The 18,772-nt window shown below is 41.8% G+C and overlaps 2 protein-coding genes across 4 annotated transcripts in view; both read left to right on the top strand.

Moving 5' to 3' along the window:
- The window catches only part of MOB1B (MOB kinase activator 1B), a 62,009-nt gene extending 51,208 nt beyond the window's left edge, over positions 1 to 10,801 (top strand). For both annotated transcript variants that reach the window (XM_020988503.2, XM_020988502.2), the window contains exons 5-6: positions 3,684 to 3,847; positions 5,013 to 10,801. In XM_020988503.2, the coding sequence (XP_020844162.1) occupies positions 3,684 to 3,847; positions 5,013 to 5,090 (242 nt within the window). In that variant the 3' untranslated portion in view covers positions 5,091 to 10,801. The remainder of the gene's footprint in view (positions 1 to 3,683; positions 3,848 to 5,012) is intronic.
- A 5,363-nt stretch (positions 10,802 to 16,164) lies between these two features.
- DCK (deoxycytidine kinase) overlaps positions 16,165 to 18,772 on the top strand; it is a 45,326-nt gene continuing 42,718 nt past the window's right edge. Inside the window, exon 1 of one of the 2 annotated variants that reach the window (XM_078148085.1) lies at positions 16,165 to 16,535. In XM_078148085.1, coding sequence (XP_078004211.1) covers positions 16,445 to 16,535 — 91 coding nt within the window. In that variant the 5' untranslated portion in view covers positions 16,165 to 16,444. The remainder of the gene's footprint in view (positions 16,536 to 18,772) is intronic. The other variant, XM_020988501.2, reaches the window with a different exon arrangement.

Genomic DNA, 18,772 nt, shown 5'->3' on the forward strand with positions numbered 1-18,772 from the left:
AACTCCAAAGGAAATATTAACCTACTTCCTAATCTGAAAGGTAAAGTTTATAAATCTATTAGGTTTTTAAGAAAAAGTTGGTTCAGAGTATTTTGGTTTGGACCTGTGATTTCATTAGTGTATAGAATTCACAGTACAGTAATTCCATTTCCTGATGAAGATTAGGAAATCATCTGTAGTTTGGTGTTATATTGTTTAGAGCACCAACAAATTAGGTAACAGTCAGTTAGTATGTCAGAGGCCAAGCTTGAACTCAGATCTTCTGACTCCAGTACTCTCAAAATATACCCTGCTGCCTCTCACTAAGTTTTCAGATTACAACATTTTTACATGTGTTTAAGGTAGATTAAAGAAAAAATTAACTTCCTACCCTCCTCATTAATATTATTCGATTGGTACCATTAAAAGGCATATGGTATTCTAGATAAAAAGTATTCATGAATTTGTTATCTGTTCAAAGACAGCTCTTTTATATGATAGAAATGACTGTCATCATAAGAGTAGTAGATGGGGACTTTTTATGTAACATGTCTTTCAGGAAGTGAACTCATTTAAAGAACAAAACAAAGTAGAAAAAAAGACTTGTTGGTAGGCAAACAGTTGCTATTATTGGCTATGATTTTTTTTTCCCAGCCAAAGACAAGGTTTATTAGAACATCCTCATATTGGGCAGACTCTTAAGGAATCTAAGCATTTGTATCAGTAATGCAGGTGGGCCAGATTTTAAGAATCTGATCAGTGGCTAGATTTTAAGAATCTGAGGACCTTAATGGCGGCCAAGATGGATCTTATATACAGAAAGACTGTGGGAGGGATCTAGGAGTGGCCAGGTAGTCTAGGGTGACTGGAGTTGAGGTCTAGAGAGGATCTGGATGGGAGTGGTCAGTAAACTGGGGTGACAGTGAGGTAATAGAACACCAGAGACCTGGACTACAGGGTCAGGGGAGAATGGAGTCTAGATACGATTAAGTGTGGGAAGTGGCCTGGGGCCATCTGGAGGTAATAGACCTTGGAGGGCTAGGTAACAGAATTGGGAGATTGAGCATAGCTAGTTGTTAGGATTATAGCCTCAGGCAAGTGCCAGATATTAGGCCTTGTGGGAAAGTCCAGGGTTTTTCCTTTTTGGGGTCCAGCTCCCATCCTCATCATTCCTCCCTCGAACAAATGAGACCCAGATTCTTTTGGGGTAAAAGGTGAAGATCTTGGCTTCTGAAACTGCTTCCTGCTGGCCAGGGGCATAGAGCTGTCCCTGCCTTGGGGGTCCCGAAGAGGTTGACTGGAACCCAGCGCAGGCTGCATCCACGGAACGATGGGGGACACTGGCTGTTTGCTGCTAGCTGTAGGTGAATGGCCTGTAGTCTGGAAAACACAAATCTGACCAAAAAGACTGCTGAGCCCAGATATAGGGAGAAGTAAAAGTGTAAGAGCCTCATTAAAATCATTTACATTGGACCTGCAGGATTATCTGATCTTGCTACTTTTTCTAAAGTTTAAGAAACACTTTTGCTGGTAGAAGTTTTCCACCCCTGGGTTCAGTAGTTATACAAATGCATTTGCCAGAGGCTGACTTTCACTTCAGTTATCATTGAAATTCTCCCCAAACCAAACTGAAGATGTTTCTGATTTAATTTCAGTTGTTTGGGGGTATTGAATGACTACACATTCAGGTCAAAACAGCAAGATCTCACATGCTTGCATTGATCTTTTACTGACTACTTGATTAGCTATGATTTTTGAGACACTTTTTGAGTCCTTTAACTCTTGGGGGGGGGGTTTGAGTCCTCTGCCAACTATGGAGACTTAAATGTCCACTTTGTATTACTGTGATTTGCATATGTGCATTCAGCCTGTGATATTTTTAGCTTCTGGGATATTTAGAGAGAAAGCTGTTGGCTCTTTGTAGTAACTTTGCATTCTTATTTCCTTTGCTTGCCATGTAATTTGCTCGCCCGTGTAAGACCTTGTGTCTTGATCATCTCTATTGCAGGTTCTACAGTGATTTATTTCTATTTTTCTAACTTAATGGTTAATGATCCTGTAAATGTGCTAGAAGATATGAAGAATTAGTTGATTGAGCAGGGATCACATTTAATTCTTGGACAGACATCATAGAGAAATGAAAAAAATTAGCTGGTAGAGAAGAGAGGGAATAGAATAGAGGGAAAGAGTGGGAACTCTAAATGTAACTGACTACTTGTTTCCCTATAATCAGTACATTTCTGGTGTTAAATAAATGTTAGTATTAAAAATAGTGGTGATAAAAAGAGCTCTGGCCTTGGAGTCAGGAGGACCTGAGTTCAAATCTGGCCTCAGACACTTGACACTTACTAGCTGTGTGACCTTGGGCAAGTCACTTAACCCTGATTGCCTCACCCAAAAAAAGGGGAAAAAATAGTAGTGATAAAAGATGAAGCACTATTCTAGAAATCGGACTATATGAGCCACCCTGCTCTATGGGCTGTAATCTTGGATCACTTCCTTTTTCCTAAAATAGTTGGTGTGGAGGAGGTTGCATGGCAAGGTGGGGAATTATTCATACCATTTTACCATGGCTCCAAATTGTGAGGTTGAGTATCTTTCATGATGGATTGACAAAGGAATATCAAATACAGTAATAACTACAATACAGATTTCTCCAAAAATGGCAATAGAAAAAACCCTATAAAGCAGAGATATAGAGTGGCAAACATATATCTAAAGCCAAAAGTGAACATTACTGACAATGGCGAAATACTAGAAAACCTCAGGATGCCAAATACAAGAGTATTTGTCATTATTCTATAAATGCACACAACATCAGTAAGATAAAAGAGGAATTAATGGCATAAAACACAGGTAAATAGGAGATTAAACCATTCCCATTAGCTGATTAAATGATAGCTTCCTTAGAAAACCCAGAGGAATCAGTAAAGAAACAAGTATCTAGACACAAAATAAAAATAAACCCACAAGAAATCATCAGTATTTCTATATGTAACAGTAACACAATCCAAAAGGAACTAATAGAAGGGGAAGTCTCTTTAGAGGCAACTGGTAGTACAATAGATGAAGTGATTTTCACCTATTTAAAGCCAATGCATTATAATTTCCAGTAATTGAGACCATGCTTCTAAAAGCTGATGTACATTAATGAAAAGAACAAGGTAATCAGCTTGGCTAAGTCATCGGTGTTGCCTGGTGACTAAAACCTGACACTTTTAATTTGATGGATTTTTGAATGTTAGGAGAATAGATTGGTGGACTGGCCAGCTTGGTTGAGGTGCTCATTAGTTTTGTTAAAGTGTTTTTATTTGTTTTGAAAAAAATTGCCTGTTACAGGGGATGGCTCTCTCAGTAGGGATGAGTGGAAGGATATATTTGGAAATATTATGTTAAAAAAAAGTGATATTGGTAAAGTAAGATAAATAAAATGCTGCCCCTTGGCTGCTACCAGTGGGATTTTTCTGTTTATGCACGTTACCCTCCCCTGTTAGACATTGGGTTCTAATTTACTTTTTTTTTTTTAAGGCTATTGGGGTTAAGTGACTTGCCCAGGGTCACACAGCTAGTAAGTGTCAAGTGTTGGTCTGGGGCCAGATATGCTCTGAGGTCCTCCTGACTTCAGGGCCGGTGCTCTATCTGCCGTGCCACCTAGCTGCCCCTCTAATTTACTATTAACTGATGTCTGTGCTTTCATTTCCCAGGTGTCCCCTTCCCAAAGAACTTCATGTCAGTGGCAAAAACTATCCTGAAGCGTCTGTTCAGGGTGTATGCACATATTTACCACCAACACTTTGACCCAGTGATCCAGCTGCAGGAGGAAGCCCATCTTAACACATCCTTCAAGCACTTCATTTTTTTCGTGCAGGTGAGTTGAGTTGGGAAGCTTTTTTTGCTCTTAGACTTGCAGTATAGAGGATCTAGAGATGCTGTGTACTGTGGTTCTCCCCCCACCCCAGTACTGCATCTCCATGGCCATGAGTATTTTGAGCCATTCTTTCTAGGTCACTTTCCCGTAAAGACCTCAGCCCTTAGCCCAGTTCCTGGCACATACTAGACATTTAATAAATGTTTACTTGATTGTTTCTTAGCCTAAAACAGGCTCTTAGCATACAACATGGCAGTCCAAAACAGATCTAGAAGGTCCCATCTTATATGTACCAAGGTCAGAGAATGTGTGAATCCTCTTGGAAAGGTGAGAGCAGTGTGCTTAGTGGATAACCTAAGGCACCTCCAAGGCAGGCAAAACCAGATATTATAGCAACCAAATCTGACAGCGAATGCAACAGTCTACATTTTAGGCTTTTTTTTAATAAGTGAAGGTTGATTATGCAGTTTTATGACTGCAAGTGTGTCTGTTATAGTACCACATTCTAGAAAACCTTTAGCTATGTCATTAGGAATCAGGTGGATATCATTCAAATGATCTGACTTCTGACTTCACCACTCTACTGAAGCTGCTTTCTTCAAAGCTACCTGATTTTTCAGTTGTCAGATCTCATGGTCTTTTGATCCTCATTCTTCTTGCCCTCTCTCCTGTTGACCGGTCTCCTTCTGGATAGTCTCTTCTCCGGGCTTTTGTGACACTGTTTTCTGTCGGTTCTCCTACCTGTCTCAGTCTGCACTGCTGGCTCATCTATATCACGTTCCTTAACCATGAGTGTTTCCCAAGGCCCTGTCTTGGGCCCTCATTTCTTCCTTCACTCTACTCTTGCTTGGTAATCTAATCAGCTTCCATGTGTTTAATTGTGTCTGTGCATGTGAGATTCTTGAGCACCAGCCATGCACCTCTACCCCCCTATTGAGTATTTCAAACTGAACGTCTTTTCCCCCCCAATACCCAGCCCTCTTTAAAAAATTTTCCCTGGTTTGTCAATGGTATCTTCATCCTTCTAGTCAGTTATGTTCACAGTCTTGATATTATCCTTGTTTCCTCTGTGTCCCTTACCCCATATTTATGAAAAATTTCTGTAGAATAAAAATACATATAAAATATGTTAACCTCGTCTTTTCTCTGTCTTCATGTTATATAGGAGTTCAACTTAATTGACAGAAGAGAACTTGCTCCACTCCAAGAACTGATTGAAAAACTGACCTCAAAGGACAGATGAGAGGATGAAGGGCTGTTCCAATCATATCTTGCTTTCAAGTCAGGCTCTTAGGAATATATTTGGGGTTGTTACTCGGTTGGGTGGTTTGGGGATTTATTTGAGTTTATTTTCCTTTATTTTTTTTCCTCCTGAATAAATGAAAACCTTTTCTGTTATTTTAGAGGCAGCCAAGATCCATTCTCTATGTGTTTGGTGGAGCACAATCTTTTCTCTTAGACATACAGTGGTGTGGATGTTTTTTGTTTTTCTTTGGGATTTGGGGAAGGGGTGGAGATGGGGTCTACCTCCTTGTAGGTTTTTAGCTGATGCTGTGTGCTTGGCCCTACTGGTGGATGGGTTCTACATGGTGTAAATTGTGGCCCATTCCTAACATTAAAGACTTACCTTCTTAAGTGCCTTGGCAGAAGGTTCACTTCTGAGGTGTGAAGCGCAGATGTAGTAGACTGAGCATTGCTGAACACAGTGGACTGATCACTACCCACAATGCTTGGTGATGATGATAATGTTTCTGTTAGATTATCTAATTTTTAAAAAGCCATAGTTTGCCTAAATTGGTGATCTCCACCTTTTAATACATGAAGAAACAGAATTCTTGAAGATGTGAATGTAGATCTTAAAAAAAAAACCAACCCAACAACAACCAGAAATAACATTTGTCAGTAATTTATGTTAATGATGGTGGTGTTGCTGTATGTTACTTTGTTCACCAAATGATGAAAGTTCTATTATGAGCAGGTATTTTTCCGCCCATTGATGTCTGTGATGTTGAAACTGGAGGAGACTAGAATGTGTTCCCATTCTGCATGCTCCTCATACAGACACGTGCCTACACTTAGGTCATAAAGTATTTATTGCCACCTCCTGAGGTGATGCAGCCAGCCCTCTCTGGGAGGTTTCTCACCAGTTGCCAAATGAGCCATAAATCTCCTTCCACTGTGAAGAGAATAAAAAATATTTCCACTTAAATAATATTTAAGAAAGGCCCATCTTAAAGACCCATGAAACCAGTAACAAGGATGAATTTCCTTGTAAACCTAGTCTCTGAGAACCCTCCTCTTGTACTTAGAACCAACTCCCGTTAGTTAGAGAATTAAATACATCTTCACTCTCTCAGCATAGACATTAAAAATGGAGTTGAAGGAGAGTTTTTGGAAGTACTGGTTATTTTTCAACACTTCCATTTAGTGGATGGAGCTGTTGTGTTTGTCTCTAAAGAGTGACTACCACGTTTAATGACATATTCTTGTAATTGCTTGCTTCTGGCCCTTTTTGAAGGTTGGCTTTTTTTTTTTTAACTTCACCTAGTTTCTAGTGGGAAAGGAAAGTCTCTATTATGTGGTATAATTAAGTATTCAAAACAGTGACTAACTTTCAAAGTAAAATCAGTTTTCATTGAGTTCCATCCTTGTATAACAATTTATAACAAAACAGAATGTTTTGTGCATTGTGCCAACAGCTTTCACTTAGGTGTAGCTGTTCTTAAGAAAACCCCCAGCTTTCAGTGATCTGATGCCAGTCCTGGCCTCCGGGAGCTGGCCCAGTCCAGTCCTTCCCTACTGCCTTCTTGCACAATAATTCAGATTAGTAGCACTTTGGGTTTCTTTCCTAATGAACAGAGCAGTGACATGATGGATGTCACTAGCATCACTGCTATCCAGAACTGCCTTCGCTCCATTCCTGTTCTTGGTCCAGCATACATTTATCGAGTGTTAGCAGTAGACAAGTAATGCCTTGGCAGAGATGCATCCATCAGAGACTGGTAATATTTATATGGCACAGCAAGCAATAAGAGGCAATTGTTATACCTACTTCTCCTTTAAGGGAAAAAAAGTATCTTATAGTTATCCACATAGATATTAACTGAATTAGTTAATTCAGAAACAGCTGGGTGCCACGTGGTTTAGGGATCTACAGAGATCCCATCTGCACAGGAAAATAAAGCACAAGGTCACCCAAGTGGTCTTCCATATCACATTTCACCTTTGGTAAACCCCTGACAGCAGGCGTGCAGTAGCCAAGTGGAGACAGAATGCACCTGATAAACTTCATGCAGCTCTGTTATGCTGGGGTATGATTCTCTGAGTCTAAGCTAATAGTTTATAAGCATACATTGATTTCCCAGTGTTTGTAGATAGGCTTTTGTTCTCACTGTGCCAGAACCTCAGGTACCTGCCTCTGGGTACTCCTTTCATCAAAGACATTGGGATTGGAGGATGCTGCTACTGTCTGTGTGTTTTAAGTAGAGGGGTCCTCGGTTTGGCTTATATCCTTGGTTTTGTATCTGGCTAGAAAGTAGAAATTCTCGTGACATATAAAATCCGTTACTTTAAGATAAATTGTTTAATACTGGGTTTTTTTCCACGAGAGGTAAAATCTGTGTTGGCATCAAATTTTGCTTTACCATCAGAACTTAGAGGTCTCTGTTTTTCAGGTTTTTTTCCTTCCTTGACCTGAGTTCAAAAACATTTTTACTGTTCTCAAATATGTATACCCTTAAATGCCAATGGAAAGGTTAAGAGAATACTACCAGCTGTGTTTCTCTAAAAACAAAACAAAACAAAAAACCCAAAACATAGACTAGATACCCTTGGTTAAGTTTTAACATGATAGAAAATTTTCATGATTGAAACTTGTGGGAGTGTAGACAAGCTGTTAGTTAGCTGGATGGTGCCGCTGACTCTGGCTGTTTAAGGGCACTCTTTCCTTTCATCTTCATAGAAGCCATGCTGTTGAGTCATAACATAGGTATGAAGTCTGAAAGGTAGAAGCAGCTGTTTGGATAAGTGCATGGATTTTGGTTATCACAGGTTTACCCAAAGAAACTAAGCGCTACAGCCCCACACTTATTCTACTGGAAACAGAGATGGCATGGACGTTTTGAAAATCAAGAGGTTCCAGTTAGCTGTTGGCTTTAGGCTTTTCTTAAGTTATTTGGCTCCCCACCCCCGCTTGCTAGAAAGCTGTACCAATAGAAGACAGGTTCTTAATACTTTTCTGCTCACCGATGACTATTGAGGTGAGAACCTAAAATATGTGGAATCTAATAGTGTATGGCTAATTTTTCTAAAACCCCAAACATCTAAACTATTATATGCAATAATGTATTCATCCAAATGAGTGTTTCCTCATTTTGGGAGGCTGCCACCATCACTCCAAATGTCTGGAATTCCTCCTTTGGAACTGCCTTCGGAACCGGTTTATCAGCCACACCCGAAAATCTGTATCATCGCCTTATGTTAATTACATTATAACCACACCTTCATTTGAACTAAAAGTAGTATCATCCAGCTTAATTCTTAGTTATTGATCCTGCTTACCTTCTGGATGACTTTTGGCTGCTCCCTAAGATGACATCCATCCTTAAATTTAAGACAAAGACATGTGAACATGAATGGTGCTCAAAAGACTGTTACAGGTTCTGAAGGCAACTTGAGTTCCCAAGATGGTTTTCAACAATGACAGGATCATTTGAATCATTGTAGAGCCTGACAAGTGCACTTAACCTTGTTTGACGATAGATATTTTGCTAATATTTGTTTTTCTTTAAAAAAAAAAAGGCATTCTATTATCTTCTGGTCCTGCATCATAAAAACAAGTTCCCAGGGACTTTGGCATTCAAGGACTTGTACCATAAGGACCATACATCCTATTTGACACTGTGGGACAGTTTTGATTAGGAACTGGTATGACCAAATACCCTCATGGTTGAGGCAAAGGAGTCCAGAAGAAATACACTTGCTGTTGCTCATTAGTTCCTGTAATGTCCTCATTCACACAAAACAGTAATAAAATACTGGAGGTCATTGTATGTGAGAAGCCCATTACATAAACATTGTACTTTTAGTTGAGTTTGAAGCTTTAATCTACACAGCACTCCTGCTTTTTATTATACTTACTGCTTTTACTTTTGGATAACTTTTGTGAAAGATGTGGACCATACATGTAGTTATTCTTTGAAAACCTGGGCACATAAAAATCAAATCCAACTTGTTTTGAAACTAAACTGGATCTGTAAACAAATTGATCCTTTGAAACAGTTCTAGATTTCTGTATATGATAAGGGGATTCTCAGTGTTTGTTTTTTTTTTAACATTAAATATCAGAGTTTTGTGTGGTAATCTTAAAATACAGGACGGGGATCATTGTCTTTTAGCTACCGCTAGGTTTGTCCTGTGAGTTTTGGATGGCAATTTTTCGAGGTGAACTCATGATTGAAGAGGAGGTTTACGTGATAGAAATGGAACAGGAATTCTGAACACAGATCAGTCTATATTTTGTAAGACTGTCAAGTCAGGGATGTGAATTCCTTTAGGAAGTACAAAACTACATAAGGCTGTCACTGGTAGCTGAAGTAATGTTAATAGCTTAGGAGGGAGAAAAGGTAGCACAGTTCGGAACGTCCAGTAGTCCACGTCTCAGAGTTCCTTTTCTCCATATGGCCCAAAGGAGAACTCAGAAAATTTCACTTCCATAAGACAGAAACTGCAGGCACTGACTGACCTTAATGTATTCTTCCACTTTCTCTTTTTTCTCCAGGTAAGTTGCCTATGTGCTGCTATTAATTTTCAGTACCTCTCTTCCCCCTCCTCTCCTCCAGTCACGATAGCCAACATTCTTGGTGGAGCTGAAGTATGATTGATACGAAGGTTTTGGATATCGTGTTGGAAGAGATAATTCACATCCTTACTGATTTTTCTAAAGATGGCTTGTTTGGGTTCTATTTAAGAGCTCTTAAAAACATGCATCACTGAAGTACCAACCTCTGATGGATAAGACTGTTAGTGATGCCGTGGTGTTTTGTTTTGTTTTGTTGTTACTCTGTAAGACAATGCTTATTTCTCCTAAAAGAGAACTGACATTGAACTCTTCGACTGGGTGATTCTTGGTCTGCACATGTTTTCTCCTATTGCTGAAATGCAGTTCTTCTGAATGTCTCAAAGTTAATTTCAGGAAGTGCATTTTCACTTTAAGAATGCTTTCTCTTAAAATTACTCTTCATAGATTATTGTACTTTTAGGAGATTTTTAAGAAAACATCCATTAACTGTAGTTTGTTATTTTTGTACATGTCCAACTCTAGGATTCAGGGAGCACTGTCGTCCAGGGAATGCTTCTGTTTGAATTCTTCCTGTGTTCCGAGGGTGTGTTTATTCTGTTACCACTAGCTCCCAGAATCTGGGACGAGAGAAGAATGTAGTCAATGCAAATGGCAGTTTCTGAATAAATGAAAATTTCTTTAGGTGAAAGTAGCAAGAATACTACAAATGCAAGATCATTCTTATTTGAACATAACATGTTATGTTTACAGTGTGTTAGACAATTATAAAACCTATGAGGACATGTTCCCTGTTGTCATGGAGAGAGTCATATCCACTTTATGTTAAAGCAGCTTGAAGAAAAAATAGATGTAAAATATGAAATGCATTATGAGAACTTGTAAGCTGACTGTGCCAATCTGACTTCAGTGTGTAGTTGTTAATGATTATTATCTTAGGTTATACCAGTGCATCATTTTGATTTTAAAAGAGAGGGAAAAAATGAATGTCAGAAAAATTCATAACATGTTTTATTTGAGAGATGTAAATAATATATACAGATTGTGGTATGTAATGATCTGAGGAGGTATTTAAATAGGATTTTTTTCCCAGTAAGAAACTGAATGCTGTTTATAAGAGAAAAAAAAAATGAATAAATAGCTATGTTTGGCCATGATTATTGTGCTTGTCATTTGAATGATTATACCTGTTTTTCACACACACACACACACACACACACACACTCTCTGTCTGTCTCTCTGTCTCCGTCTCTGTCTCTCTCTCTCTCTCTCTCTCTCTCTCTCTGTCTGTCTGTCTCTCTCTCTCTCTCTCTCTCTCTCTCTCTCTCTCTCTCTCTCTCTCTCAGTGGGATGTTTGTGTTTTGCTGGGGCTGTCATGGGAACAGTCTAATTCTCAGCCCTGTGGGTTCACAGGTGTTCAAAGGTAATCAGGCTGGCTCTGGAGAACTGATTCAGAGCTAACCAAACTCACCAGAAACTGATTATATAAAACAGTGTTCAGTTATTATAGCACATGTGCCTGATTACTAGTACTGGTTATTTTCACAAGATACTTCTGGCAAGTCCACTCCACCAAATTAAAAGAAAAAAAATACAGTTGATGGTCAAGTAGGAAATCAGAGAATTGGAGAATCCTATGGGAAGCTAATCTAGTAAGCCTTGATAAAAATTTCTATCTTAGGGATGTTTCTGCCTAAAGAACCAGTATCGCTTAGACTTGGATACCAATATCTCTCTGATTGGCTCAGATACAAACCTTTTCACTTTGGCCATTGGGGGTGAGGATGGGGTAACTACTCTGTTGAGAACTACCACCTTTGTATTACAACATCTTTACCTTAGATGAGGTCTAGTACAATTGAGGTATTTACCTCGATTTGTTAGTTAAGCATTTGTAAGGGACAACCATGCTCTAAACACTACTGGGTACAGGAAATAACCAAGACAGGAATTATCCAGCTCTTGCTTGGACCCCCCCCCCCAATTAACATTGGGGAGAAATAGGGCAGCTAGGTGGCTCAGTGGATAGATGACTGGGCTTGGAATCAAGAAGACTTATTCCTGAGTTAAAATCCTGCTTCAGACAGTTACTAGCTGTGTGATCCTGGGCAAGTCGCTTAACCCTGTTTGCCTCAGTTCCTTCTCTAAAATGAGCCAGAGAAGGAAATGGCAAACCACTTCATCTTTGCCAAGAATACCAGAAGTCACAAAAAGTCTGACACCAGCAAAGTGACTGAACGAGAGAGAAATAACGTACACATATAAAGGCACACACGAATTTGTACAAAGTACATGCAAATTTGTTGGAGCCGGGAAAGGTCAGGAAAGGCCTCATGTAGGAGGTGGCACTAGAGTGAGACTGGGAATGGGGAGTAGGGTGGAGGATGGCAGCCTTGGAGGACAGACTGTGCAAAGATAAGGAAATTGCATGGCAAATAGCAACAAGAATCATTTGGCTAGAGCACAGTTTGTGAAGGGGAGTAATGGGTAATAAATCTTGAAAGGTAGGTTGATCTCAGGTTGTGAAGGGCTTTAAATGACAAACAGAAAAGTCTATATTTGGTTCTAGTGGCAATAGGGATTTTTTTTTCTTTCAGGCAATTGAGGTTAAGTAACTTGCCCAGGGTCACACAGCTAGTAAGCGTCAAGTGTTTGGTCTGAGGCTGGATTTGAACTCAGGTCCTTCTGACTTCACGGTCACTGCTCTATCCACTGTGCCACCTGGCTGCCCCAGCAGTAGGGAGTTTTTTTTAAGCACAAAAGTGACATGGATGCTTTGCAAAGCCCTTCAAGAAAATCCCTTTGGTGGCTAGTGGTAGATGAATTGGATAAAGGAGACCAATTTGGAGGCTGTTGAAATAGTTCAGGCAAGAGGAGATGAGAGTCTGGGCTTGCTGGGTATGCAAGTGAAGGGGTCATGGATGTAGAAATAACAAGGTTGGGTCTTCTTACACCGTACTTCCTGACAAGTGCTCTTTAATTCAGTGATACCGGGTGTTCCATGAACAAAACACTCCTCCCTCAGCTCTGGGCATTTTCTCTGGCCAGACCCTGCTTCCTTTAAATTCCATCCAAAATCCTGTGTTTTATAGGAAGCCTTTCCCAACCCCTCTTATTTCCTGTTTATTTTTTTTTTGCTAGGTAATGGGGTTAAGTGACTTCCCCAGGGTCACACAGCTATTAAGTGTCAAGTCTTTGAGGCCAGATTTGAACTCCTGACTCCAGAGCTGGTGTTCTATCCACTGCACTTCCTAGCTTCCCCTCAAGGTATCTTCTTAAGGGCTTAATTGCCTGAATCAAATCTCTTATTCTACCTTATGGTGACTGTTCAATTTATAAACTTGTCAAATTTTCTTCTCTTCAGACAAGGATATAAACTAGATAAAGTTTATTTGTTTAAAACAATGATCAAACATGGGTTGATAGGAGAAAAAAACAAAAAATATCAAGTAGCTCGTCTGCTGATCAAAAACATCTGGTCTGTTGCTGGGACCATACTCCACTGGTATCGTTTCTTAGGGAGAAATACTAGAAGAAATGAAACCTTTGCTCCATGGGATGAATGACGAGATTTAAGAGGAGTGAACCATACCCCTGCCTCAATAATCACAGAAAGCTTGAACTTTTGTATTGAATCAACCAATCAAAGACATTAACTAGATGTGTAAAAAGTCCTTGATTAATTTGGATAAAGTGAAGGCTATTGGACGAAGTATAATGATGCCACACAAGAAGTGTTTTGGAATGGCCCTGTTATTTAAAATAAAAAGAAAAAAATAACTAGCAGACTGGTTCAGAACCCAAGAAATTCCAATCTAGAGCAAGGAGAGAGTAGTACTTCCAGCCAAGCCCCTGAGAGAGAATTAGTTGGGGTGGCTGGGTGGGTGATGAAGATGACCCTCCATTCCCCTACCTGGACTGAAGTATGACCTTCAGAAGCTTGGAGGCATGAGAGATTTTTCTCATCAGCATCCCAGCGATATCCCCAGGACAGCAGCAGTGGGTGGCAGTGAGTGCATTGGGAGCCAAAACCAAACTAGACATGCTGGGGAAAGGCAGCTTCAAGACTATAAAAAACTTAGCAGAAAGCTGGCACATACCTAAGCGGAGATCCAGGAGTATCCCAGGAAGGACTTCCAGCAACTGGGAACTGCTGAATTACTTCTTTGCAACATAGGCTCTCTAAGCTTCAGCCCACTTTTCCCATGACTCTATATTTACTGGCAGGAGAATGTGTCTAATTTTTTTTTTTGGGGGGGAAGGAGGTGTTTTATATCAATTGTTTTCGCTATATCATCTTAGTAAATACCCATTTTTAGAAGCTAATTAAATCTAGCTAAGTGATATCACATGACAATCAATGAGGGGAAGCACACTGGTGGGGGCTTGTGAGAGATAGCAAGAATGATACCTCCAACCCTTCGGGGTCTCCCCCAGAACTCTGGGGGTGGACGTAGCTGGGTGGTGCACTGGGGACCTCACCTCAAAGTGCAGGTGGAATATGGGAGAGTGAGCCTAGAGCCTAGAGCCCAGGGAGAAGGCAGAGTTTCTCATTTCTTACCTCACTTCTGCTTTGTTCTGCAAAAGAGAATGAACTTTACACTCCAAATGATAGAATGGAAATCTATCTCTAGGAGAGTTGATACCTAAGAGAAATAAGGCCATAATAAGAGAATACCTTACGTACTTGATGTAGATCAAGCCACCAGGAGTGGTTTACCATTTCCTTCTTCAGCTCATTTTGCAGATGAGGAAACTGAGGCATACAGGGTTAAGTGACTTGCCCAGGGTCACACTGCTAGTAACTGCCTGAGGTCTGATTTGAACTCAGAAGGTGAGTCTTCTGACTCCAGACCTGCAACTCTATCCACTATGTCATCTAGCTGCCTACTAAACTGGGAGAGGAAGGGAATATTGTCAGTATAGTTTACTTAGATTTTAGCAAAGCTTTTGATAAATTGTATTATTCTTGTAGAGAAAATGGATAGATAACTGATTGGGTAAAGATTGTATAGAAATTAAGGAGAAAACAGCTGCTTCTCACTATTGATCTCCAGAGTGTTTTATGTATTGCCTGATAAGCCATGTATATATGTCTCTGCTCCATCTGATGAAGTCTTGGGCCATTAACTTCCTCACCAGGTGAGCACAGACTGATCTTTAATCTGGATAACACAACATCATGATCTGGAGCCCCTCTGTCTAGTGTTCCTACTATCAGCAGGTTGCAGTGTGTAGCCTTCCTGAGCCGGATTCTGACAAACTGTCTGATATTTCTCAGTTTTTTGCCTGCCCAGGACGATTAGAAGACAGAGCACCTATTTTCAAAGGGATTAAAGTGCCAGTGTATTCCTTATTGTCCAAAACGACTAACTCTGACTCCAGGTCCGGCACTCTCTCCACGGCTGCGCCTACTGTCCTAGTGCCCTAGTACCGATCGGCCTCCGCGTGCAAACCGGCCCATTTTAACGCTCACTAGATCGTCGTGTGTGGAACTCCGCCAAATGTGTCCGTAAGGTCGAGTCAGGCCACCCCGCACATTTGCCTTTTATAGTTGGCTTCATCCAAGATGAACTGCAATAAGAAATTTATATTTGCGGCAGCTATCAGTAGGCATGAAACCCTCCCGATTCCCGTGATGCACACATTTCTCGTCATCTAATTGTTGAATCCTTTAAACAGGACAGAGGCATAAACCTTACCCGTGGCGTTGCCCGGTTGAAGGACAAGTTCCATTATCCTTTTTTATAAATTGAAGTGGTTGTAGATAACTGCCACTCCTTTGGGACACAATTTTATTTAATAATAATAAATTAATTAATTTAATAATGCAGTCAGATTCCAAATGGGTTAGATGGCCAGCCTCGAAGAGTCGTAGTTGATGATTCAATTTCAACACTGCAGGAGTCGCCCAGTGGAGCAGCAGCCCGGGCGGCCGGCTTGGTCTTGCCTCAGTTAACACCCTTATCAGTGGCTCGGATGAAGTAACTGTGCAATTTTATCAGATTTACAGCTGACATCAAATTGGGAAGGACAGATCCAAAAGGGCTTTGACAGACTAGACAGTATTGGGCTGAATCTGGTAAGATTCCTATCCGTATGGATGAAAAAGAATTGCTAGGCAAGCGGAGTTAAGTGACACGCCCGGGATCACACAGCTAGGAAGTGTCAAGTGTCTGAGGTTAAATTTGAACTCAAGTCCTCGTGACTCCAGGGCGCGAGCTCCATGCACTGCGCCACCTAGGTGCCCCCTCCCTCTCCTTTAATAGCTCCTTTTTATGTCCAGTCTTCCGGATTAGAGAGTAAGCACCCAGAGGGCGGGGCCGGTTCTTCTGCTCTTCTTCGCCTTCAGCCAGCGCTCTACGCTTGTTCCCTCCCCCCCAGCCTCTCTTCCACGGCGCAGGCGCGGCTACCAAGGAGAGCGCCCCTCCGCTCGCGTCTATCGATCGTTCGGGAATCGGCTGCTTCCAACCAGCCTTGCTCGGTGCTCCGACAGGCTTCCTTCGCTCGGGAAGGGGAGGGGCCGCGCGGAGGAGGTGGCCGGAGACCGCTCAGCCCCACCCCCAGCCTGTTCTCTTGACGCAAAGTGCGCGCGCGGCTTAGGCCGGAGTGGGTCGGGGGAGGTCGAGGGAAGCGCCCGCCGAGGGGCGGGGCGAGAGGCGGTGGCGCCGTAACGTTATCGCCCCGCCCCTGGCCGGCGCGCCAAAATCAAACGAGGCCGGCGGACGGCGTCTCCCGCCTTTCCCGCGCCTCCCGCGCTCGCGTCCTGTCAAAGCAGCGGCGGCCGCGGACGAGACGACATGGCGACCCCGCCCAAGAGGAGCTGCCCGTCGCCCGCCGCCGGCGCCGAGGGGGCCCGTATCAAGAAGATCGCCGTCGAAGGCAACATCGGTGAGGAGCCCGGAATCCTCCCGGTCCGACAGGCGGGGAAACCGAGGCCCGGGCCGGAAGGAGGCTCAGATGCCCTCCGGGCCCGCGAGTCCCGATCTGACAAGCGGGGAAACCGAGGCCCGGGTGGGGAAGGGGAGAATTCTTCCTCTCCAGAGAAGCCAAGGTCTTAGAGCCCCCCCCGCTGCTGTTCCCCCGCAGCACAGCAGCTGACCCGTCTTGCTAGCTCTGTCACGCTGGCTAAGTTACTTAATTTACCTGAGCCTCAGTTTCCTCATCTGTAAAATGGAGATAATGCCGCAATGTTTATTTCTCAGGGTTGTCACCAAGAAAAAATGTCTGCAAATCTTAATGTGTTCTATCAACCGAGTGAGAGGTCATTACGAGCCTGTATTACTGACCTCTCGGGCTGCTGGAATAGTGTTGTTCTGGCTTTTAATTGTTCTTGCGAGCTTTTGTGTTTTACGTCCCCTCTGGTGCGGAACGTGCCCCCCTCCTTCAGCCGGCGCAGTGGGGTGTGCCAGCCCCCCGCCGTTTGGAGGGCATCCGGCAGGCCTTCCTGCCTTCACTCTCGGCCGCCTCCAGCCTGATCTTCCCTCTGTCAACATTGTTTCACTCTCCTTCTCAAGAATCTTAATTGTTTAAAAAGTCCGGCTGTAACTCCTTTGTATGGGCACTCAAGGCCTTTAGCAGTGCAGCACCATCCCCATCTCACAGTGCATTACCGTCAGCCCCCCCCCATCCCTTCCACATCTCTGGGGGCTAGGGGCATGGTCCTCAAGATCTAGAAAATCTAGGTAAAAAATTTCGGCCCTCCTTCCAGACTGGAGAAGAATTTTTTTCTTTTTCTTTTATGGAGTGTTTACCTTATTGTAAGATTTGGGTTGATATTATATAATACCGTACATATACCACATGTATCTTTTGAGTTTCCAGACTTCTTCTGTGTCATCTGTTGACCTTTGAGTGCCATCTGTGGCTTCCACAAAACTCCCTTCAAATTCCCATTTATTTTCGTATGCTGAATTGTGGTATATCAAAACCTCATTGGGGAAGGTTGAGACGCGGAAGCGATAATTTACTTCTGGCTTTCCCAGCTGTGGTGAGTGGATAAGAGCGCTTGATTTAATGCCAAAAAACTTAACTTCATATCTTAGCTCTGCTCCTTTCTATACTGTGTGACCTAATCTCTGGGTCACAGGAGGCTGGACTGGTTCATCTCCAACGTCCCTCCGAATTCAGCATCCTAGGACCCTAATATATTTCTTTTACATCTGTCGAGTTTCTTACCTATCTGGTGAAGCCCAATAAAGATTAAAAAGTTTTCGATAACATTTTATTTCTGCCTGCCGGAGCCTTCATTCCTTCATTCAAGGAATAGTTATCGATCTCTTGCTGGTCGATCATTTTTGTCCATTCTTTCAAAGACAAAACTAGCCTAAGGCTTCACCTTTATGTGTTAGAAAAGATCAGTTTTTTCTCCAAGAGGCCCAGGCTTATTTGTTTCATAGGTAGAATATTCCTTCAACAGATTTTTTCCCCCACCCCCCACCTTCTGTCCTGTGGCTAGAACTAGGATTGTAGAGCTCATAGATTTACAGCAGGAAATAGAGGTCCTTTAGTGAAACTTTTTGATTTTACAGTTTAGGAAACTGAAAGCAGATTGGTGACATGACTTCCTCAATTGGGATCAGAAAGGTAGGAAGCAGCAGAGCTGGATTTTGACCCCCAGATCCTCTGACTGTGAAAACAGCAAATTTTTCCACTACATTCTAGGTTAGGGAATAGGTTAAAAGCAACAGCTTTCCCCATTGAAAACCTTAGACTATTAAACAAGGCTAGAATTGGAAAAATGAACTGTTTGTCAAAGATATAGTTAGAATCCACTATGATGGGTGGTTTCATGATCAGGAATTAAAGAATGTGTCAAAATCTTGTGAATTCAGTGAAGAATTGTATAAAACACGTGATTGCAGCAAAAGGAGACAATATTGCATGTTAAAATTTTTGAAGATGCAAAAGTTGTAAGGTTTGTTATAGAAATCTAATTAATTTTGTTGATATTTAGTCATTTTTCAGCTGTATCTGACTCTTCATGACCCCATTTGGGGTTTTCTTGGCAAAAATACTAGAGGGGTTTGCCATTTCCTTCTCTGGCTCATTTTACAGATGAGAAAACTCAGAGAAACAGGGTTAAGTGACTTGCCAAGGGTCACACAGCTGCTAAGTGTCAGAGGCTT

The sequence above is a fragment of the Phascolarctos cinereus genome, unplaced genomic scaffold, assembly GCF_003287225.1.
Source record: "Phascolarctos cinereus isolate Bilbo 61053 unplaced genomic scaffold, phaCin_HiC Scaffold_9;HRSCAF=440, whole genome shotgun sequence".
NCBI classification, from domain to species: domain Eukaryota; kingdom Metazoa; phylum Chordata; class Mammalia; order Diprotodontia; family Phascolarctidae; genus Phascolarctos; species Phascolarctos cinereus.